The sequence below is a fragment of the Meleagris gallopavo genome (genome assembly GCF_000146605.3).
Source record: "Meleagris gallopavo isolate NT-WF06-2002-E0010 breed Aviagen turkey brand Nicholas breeding stock chromosome 21 unlocalized genomic scaffold, Turkey_5.1 Chr21_random_7180001949401, whole genome shotgun sequence".
Classification (NCBI taxonomy): Eukaryota; Metazoa; Chordata; class Aves; order Galliformes; family Phasianidae; genus Meleagris; species Meleagris gallopavo.
The window spans coordinates 1-7,824 of NW_011099787.1; the positions used below are offsets into that span (position 1 = coordinate 1).

Genomic DNA, 7,824 nt, shown 5'->3' on the forward strand with positions numbered 1-7,824 from the left:
GGCGGAGAGCCATAACTCAGAAGCCACGTCAGTGCTCCACGCGGGGACAGATCTCAGCATCTGCCGTCTCCCCACAGGTGGGGCGGGATGGGGACAGCACAGGGGGACACCTGGGGACACCCGGCAGCCTGAGCACAGACCCAGCGAGAAAAAGGGGGGCCCACAGTGACCCCTGAAGCGACAACAAACCCCTTACAGTTCCTCCATCCTTCAGTCCCCTGCCTCCCCCACAGTGCCACCCCCTTCCCCAACACCTGGATCCCCTGTGGGGCGAGAAGCAGGTTTCTAAAAAGCCATAAGGACAAATCCCGCCGGCGCGGCAGTGAGAGGCTCAGCATCACCATCACCCGTGGATCAGCACCACACGGCTTGGCGGACGATTTGGCACAGGATGGGGGGGGAATCCCAGGGGTCCCGGCCCCCCAGGACCCGGCGCTGCCATCGGGGATGCTCTTGGCACAGACCCCGGCGGCTCCTTCCCTGCGAATGGTGCTGAAGTCGATGGCATCAAAGACTTTGGACTGAACGGCATCACTGGGTTGGATGAAGACCTGCCACCCCAAAGGGGACCTTTGGTCAGGGCTGAAACGAGCTGCAGCCCCCCCAGGGTGCCCCCATGCTTTGGGTGCCCACCTCGCCATGTGCTATTCCACCTCGCCATTGTGCTTGTGCTGGGTGGGGGGCACCGGGGGCTCCTCCTCGTAGGGTGACAGCTCCTCGATGGACACTTGGTTGGTGATGCCTGTGGGGTGACACGGGGACGCTCAGGGGGTCCCCAGGGGATGAGCAAAACCCATCTTCTTCGGGAGTCACCTCCAATGGGTTGTCTCTCTGTGGGTCACCATCCCATAGGCCACCTCTCCATGGGTCGCCATCCCACGGGTGCCCATCCCACGGGCCACCTCTGGAAGTCACCTCCCCATGGGTCACCATCCCATGGGACACCACCAAAGGATGCTTGGTGGCTCTGGTGGCTGTCAGCTGTCACCTACCGCTGGCCGCCCTCTCCTTCCACTTCTGCTTGTTCTCCTGGATGTATTTGGTCCAGGTGGAGCGGAAGCTGGCCAGGTCAGCCTTGATGTCCCCAAGCTCCAGGTGCTCATCCAGGGATGTCTGTCGCCACTGTGAGCTGTGGGGGCAGAGCCACCAGTGTTACCCCCACCCTATGCGTCCCCATACCCCAAATGCGACGGGTTCCCCCTTCCAGACTGAGCCCCACCACTCAGGAGAAGGGGAAACTGAGACACAACCACACAGCTGAGCCTGGTGGATAGATGAGGGGTGGCTGCTGGCCCCCAACCTGGCCTGCTGGCCGCCCGCCGGGTTGCCCTTGGCTTTGGAGCCATCCTCGTTTTGGGGCAGCACCATCTTCTCGGCCACGTCGGTCAGCACAGAGAAGGTGGGCTCCACGATGAAGTCAATGAAACCTGGGGTGGAGAGAGGGCACGGCGATGTGGGGTGGGGGCTGCGTCACCCCAGGGCTGGGGACAGGGCTGGGGATGCGACCAGCGCTCACCAATCTGGGACTGGGCCACCAGCGTGGAGGTGCGGTCGCAGAGGGGCGAGAAGGGCAGCCCCAGCTCAGCCTCCTTGTCACCCTGCCGAGGCACGAAGTGTCCCCAAAGAGCCGTGTGGGGATCCTCCCCCCCAGCCCCAGGGGACACGGGGGCCGTACCTGCCTGAAGAACTCCTCCATCAGCGCTTTGGTCCAGCGGCTGTGCACCGCCCACTGCTTGGTGGGGTGGCTGATGTCGGCCGCGTGCAGCAGCAGCGACAGCACTTTGGATTTGTCAATCCTGGGGAGGGCATCCAGGGCTCAACACTGGCCCCAAAACGTGTCCCCTCCCCGGTGCCACGTCCCCAGAGCCCGCACTCACCGCTCCAGCTGCTGCAGCGCCGTCTTCATGGACTTCACCTGCTGGAAGTGGCAGGACATGTCGGTGGCCAGGACCATCTCGATGACCAGAGCCCGCAGCTCCCTGTGCCAAGAGGGGACGGCGCTGTCAGGGATCACGGGGACAGCGGGGACAAGGGGGATGGTGGGGGCAAGGGGGACAACGGAGACAGCAAGGACAACGGGGACAATGAGGACAACGGGGTCAATGGGGATGGTGAGGGCAATGGGGGCAATGGAAACAAGGGGGTCAGTGGGGACAGTGGGGATGGCGGGAATGATGGGGATGGTGGGGATAGCGGGGACAATGGGGACAACGGGGATGGTGGGGATGGGGACTCACACGAATTCATCCTTGGTGAGGTTGACGAAGATGTTCATCTCATCGTCCTGCATCATGCGGAAGACGGCGCTGATGTGGTGGTTCTCCAGCACCGAGCGGTCGTTGTAGAGGATGGCACAGTCTGACCTGGGTGGAGGGGACAGTGGGGACACGTGGTGGCACTGCTCGGTGTCCCGCATGGCAGCGTCAGTGCGTCTGTGACCTGTGACTGCTGGCCCCACAGTGTCAGAACATCTCTATCTGGGCCGTACTGGTGGCCCCACGGTGCCAGCATGTCCCATGACCATGGGGTTGATGAGCAGCACTTCCGTGCCCCAAAGTGTCCCACGTGTCCCCACAATGGGTCCCCTGTTCTGCTCTCTGTGCCCATGCCATGTCCCCATGCCATCCCACATCCCCGTGCCATGCCACGTCCCCATACTCTGCCACATCCCCGTGCCATCCCACATCCCTGTGCCACGCCATGTCCCCGTGCTGTGCCACACCCCCAGGCAGTGCCACATCCCTGTGCCATCCCACATCCCCGTGCCATGCTGTGTCCCCACGCAGCGTCACGTCCCCATGCCCTCCCACACCCCCGTGCTGTGCCATGTCCCCATACTCTGCCACATCCCCATGCCCTCCCACACCCCCGTGCTGTGCACATCCCTCACTTGGTCTGGATGTGGAAGCTGTTGGTGGTGCCCGTGTGCTCGTAGTCGTGGATGGCGGCAGCAAAGATGATGGCCAGGACCTCAATCTCCGTCAGGTAGTGCTGGGGGACATGGGGTGAGGGCTGGAAGGGGACACACACCCCAGAAAGGGACAGGGACAGCCCAGTGCCACCCAGCGAGGGGGCAGGGAGCAGAAGGGCACAGGGTCCTGAGTGTGTGTGCAACCCCACAGCTGCGCGTGACAACGCCTGTACCCCCGTGGCAGAGTGTGACCCCACAAAGTGCACGTGACAACCAAGCTGGGGTGACAGCACGAGGTGTCCCCTCCTGCTCCCTCAACTGGGGGTGACCCCGACCCCCTGCATCCTCACAGCGTTTCCACGGTGACAACCGAGTCGCTAGGCGGTGCTGCCTCCGTGACAACAAGCATCCCTGGGCCAAAAAAGCCCAGGGGACCCCTGTCCCCTCAGTGTCCCCACAGTGTCCCCACGCTGTCCCCATACCAGCATGCCAGTGCGGAGCAGGAAGCAGTGGACAGTCTGGGTGACATCAGCAGCGTGCGCCTGGTTGTGGTAGGGGTTGCGGTACTTCCCGTAGCCAACCTCCAGCGCGTCCAGCAGCGTGGTGAGGAACACGGCGGGGATCTGCGGGGACACACGCGCGTGTCACGCTCGTGCAAAAGGGAATGGCAGCCAGGGGACGTGCCTGGGGACGGGGTGGGCGCACCTTGAAGCGACTGTTGAGGTTGTGTCGGGTGAAGAGCTCGTAGACGATGGTGCGCAGCGAGTGCTCCTCCGTCACGCGGTTCAGAGCGAAGACGTCGAAGCACCACAGGTCGAGGCTCTGTGGGAGGATGGGACACAGCCCAGGGGCACACAGAGGGACTCAGTGGTGCCTGGAGATGCCCAGAGATGCCCCGTATGGCAGTGATGCCCAGCGATGCCCAGAGATGCCCCGTATGGCAGTGATGCCCAGCGATGCCCAGAGATGCCCCATATGGCAGTGATGCCCAGCGATGCCCAGACATGCCCCATATGGCAGTGATGCCCAGCGATGCCCAGAGATGTCCAATATGGCAGTGATGCCCAGCGATGCTCAGAGATGCCCCATATGGCAGTGATGCCCAGCGATGCCCAGAGATGCCCCATATGGCAGTGATGCCCAGTGATGCCCAGAGATGCCCCATATGGCAGTGATGCCCAGCGATGCCCAGAGATGTCCAATATGGCAGTGATGCCCAGTGATGCCCAGAGATGCCCCGTATGGCAGTGATGCCCAGTGATGCCCAGAGATGCCCCGTATGGCAGTGATGCCCAGTGATGCCCAGAGATGTCCAATATGGCAGGTGATGCCCAGCGATGCCCAATAAAGCTCAGCAACACCCAGTGATGCCCAGTGACCCCAGTGAAGCCCAGTGATCCCCAGCAATGCCCAGCAATGGCCAGTAGTGCCCAGCGCCATCCAGTGATGCCCACTAAAGCCCACTGCAATGCCCAGTGATGCCCTGCAGTGCCCAGCGATGCCAGTGACACCACCATGCCACCTCTCCCACACATCCCACACTGAACCCCTCTGCACAGCCGCCTTTGGTGGGGGTCCTCGGGGTGCTGTCCCCTCCCCAGTACCTTCAGGCAGTTGAGGACAGAGGTGGAGTAGCTGGGCCCCACGGCTGTGTACGTCCGGCGGAACATCCTGCAAGGGGCAGGGAGAGGGCTGGTGGGCACCAGGGGACAGCAACGAGGACAGGGACTGAGCCGAGTGCTCAGAAACAGACATGAGTGCTGGGGACCCACGCGGATGCCAAAAGACCCAGCTGAGTTCTTAGGGATCCATATGGCTCCTTGCGGCCCCATTTGGGGCTGATCTGGAGCTTGGGGACCCACCTGGATACTGGGGGCCTTCATGAATGCTCAGGGACCCAGTGGAGTTCTTGGGGATCCATCTGGGCTACTGGGGAGCGATTTGGCTCTTTGGGGCCCACCTGGATACTGGAGACCCACCTGGCTTCTTGGGGACCCTCGTAGGTTCTTGGGTACTGAGCCAATGCTTGGGAACACACCTGGTTGCTCAGGGACCCACCTGAGTACTGGGGACCTGTAGTTTCTTAGGGATTGATCTGGTGCTTGGGGACCCGTATGGATGCTGAGGCTCAGGGACCATCCTGAGTTCTGGGGACCCACATGGATCCTTGGGAACAGATCTGTGGGGTCACCTGGCTCCTTGGGGTCACACCTGGGCAACGGGATCTTCGGGGACCCACCTGAGCTCTTGGGAACCCGTGGGGCTTCTTAGGGTCCAAGCTGAGTTCCTGGAGACCCGCTTGGTTTAGCGGGGACTGCTCTGCTTCTGGGGACCCACGTGGGAGCTCAGCCCTCCCCCACCCCCTCACCCATCACATCCCCACCTCTCCACGAAGATGCCGGCCTGCACTGCGTGCACAATGCTGCGGAATTTGGGTTTCTCCTCCGCCCGCCGCCCCTTGGCACGCGCCTGCTGGGTGAAGGTGGCAGCCAGCCAGTCCCGCACCTCCGAGGGCACCGCGTCCGAGCGCATCTCCCGCAGCTCATCCTCCGTGTCCAGCATCTGCCTGCAGGGACAGGAGGTGACATCGGGGGACGTCACCGCACCCCCACACCATCCATCTGTCCGCCTATCCAACCATTCGTCCATATAACTGTACATCCATCCGTCCATCCATCCACCCATCTGTCTATCCATACTTCCATCTGTCCATCAGTCCATCCGTCCATCCACCCATCCACCCACTCACCAATCCACCCATCCATCCATCTATCCATCTGTCCATCCATCCGTCCATCCACCCATCCACCCACTCACCAATCCATCCATCTGTCCATCCATTCATGCACCCATCTGTCTATCCATACATGCATCTGTCCATCCACCCGTCCGTCCGTCCATCCATCCGTCCGTCCACCCATCCGTCTATCCATCTGTCCATCCATCCACCTATCTGTCCATCCATCCATCTGTCCATCCATCTGCCCATCCATCTGTCCATCCATCTGTCCATCCGTCCATCCATCCCTCCATCCACCCATCCATCCATCTGCCCATCCATCTGTCCATCCATCCATCCACCCGTCCACCCATCCATCTATTCATCCACCCATCCATTCATCCATCCTTCCCCCTTCCACCCATCCGTCCATCCATCTGTCCGTCCACCCATCTATCCATCTGTCCATCCATCCATCCATCCACCTGTCCATCCATCCCTCCGTCCATCCATCCCTCCATCCACCCATCCATCCATTTGTCCATCCATCCATCCACCCATCCATCCACCCATCCATCCATCCATTTGTCCATCCATCCACCCGTCCACCCATCCGTCCATCCATCTGTCCATCCATCCATCCATCCACCCGTCCATCCATCCACCTGTCCATCCATCCATCCCTCCGTCCATCCATCCATCTATTCATCCACCCACCCATTCATCCATCCATCCACCTGTCCACCCATCCGTCCATCCATCTGTCCGTCCACCCATCCATCTATCCACCTGTCCATCCATCCATCCACCCGTCCATCCATCCACCTGTCCATCCATCCATCCCTCCGTCCACCCATCCATCTATTCATCCACCCACCCATTCATCCACCCATCCACCCGTCCACCCACCCGTCCATCCATCTGTCCATCCACCCACGCACCCATCCATCTGTCCATACGTCTCCCCTCCCACCTCGCCCCACACCTGGTCTCATCGATGTAGACGGCCTCCAGCAGCGATGCTGTGTACTCCAGGTTCCTCTTCAGCTCCTCCACGTTCACCTCTCCCGTTTCCAGCTGCTTCACCATGTAGCGGAGCCTGAGTGGGGTGGGGGGCAGCTGGAACCCCGCTGTGACCCCCAGCACTGCACCGAGTGGGGCAGTGAGAGGGGGCGTGGATGGGACGAGATGGGGGGATAGGAGGGGGGGTCCTGGGGGCACCCAGTGCTGAGTACTGGGGGTGAAGGCTGAGCTGGAGCACCCTGCGTCCCCAAAACCCCGCACCTCCAAACCCCACATCCCTAAAACTTTGCACCCCTCAAAACTTGAACCCCTAAAACTCTGCAGCCCAACTCCCTGCACGCCTAAAAGCCAGCACCTCTAAAACTCTGCACCCCTAAGACTCCGCAGCCTCAAACCCTGCACCCCTAAAACCCTGCACCCCTCAAATCTTCCACCCCCAAACACCGCACCCCCCAAAATCCTGAACCCTCAAACCCTGCACCCCTCAAAATCCTGCCGCCCCAAAATCTGCACCCTTAAAGTCTGTATCCCTCCAAACCCTGCACCCCAAAACTCTGCACCCCTGAGCTCTCTGCATTCCCCACAGCCCGCAGCCCCAGCACACGGAGCTCTGCACCTCCACCCCCTGCACCTCTGCACCCCCAAAACCTCAACACCCCCCTCCCCAGGGCTCAGCATCCTGCACCCATGGGCGTGCAAACAGGCGTGTGTGGGCACATGCACGCCCAAACTCACACGTATGATGCACACCCACTCACCACTCGTGTGCACACATGCAATTAATTATTCACCCCGGTGCACACGCACGGCGTGCTTATCCAACGCAGCACACGCGTGTGCGTGCACAAAGCCGTGGCACCTCCCCAGCCCCCCAGATGGTGAAACCTCCCCGTCTGTCACACGCGCAGCCCCCGGCCGTCTGTCTGTGTGTCCGTGTGTCTGTCGTGGTGAGGATGGGGCGGTGCTGCGCGGGGTGGGGGGGGGGAATCCCGATCTGCCATCCGCTGCCTGCGCTGCGCTGTCTGCTGGCACGGGATGGGGATGGGGACAGAGGGGGGACGCGTCACGACTGGCCCCCTGGGTCAGCCCTCTTGGCCATCACGGCCACTCTGTCGCTGCCCCTGGCGTCCCCTGGTCCCCCATTGGGTCCCCATCGCTGTCACCCGGTGCC

At 61.8% G+C, this 7,824-nt stretch overlaps 1 protein-coding gene across 1 annotated transcript; it reads right to left on the minus strand.

Moving 5' to 3' along the window:
* Positions 1 to 35: 35 nt before the first annotated feature.
* Positions 36 to 7,617, minus strand: PDE1B (phosphodiesterase 1B). Its single transcript, XM_019610836.2, has 14 exons — positions 6,616 to 7,617; positions 5,295 to 5,477; positions 4,516 to 4,582; positions 3,617 to 3,733; positions 3,394 to 3,534; positions 2,891 to 2,991; positions 2,238 to 2,363; positions 1,878 to 1,979; positions 1,676 to 1,796; positions 1,517 to 1,598; positions 1,301 to 1,427; positions 993 to 1,129; positions 634 to 742; positions 36 to 551 (listed from the first exon to the last, which is right to left on the minus strand). Exons 1-13 carry the CDS (start codon positions 6,927 to 6,929, stop codon positions 645 to 647), a joined length of 1,716 nt encoding a protein of 571 aa, XP_019466381.1. The 5' UTR covers positions 6,930 to 7,617; the 3' UTR covers positions 36 to 551; positions 634 to 644.
* Between the last annotated feature and the right edge of the window lie 207 nt (positions 7,618 to 7,824).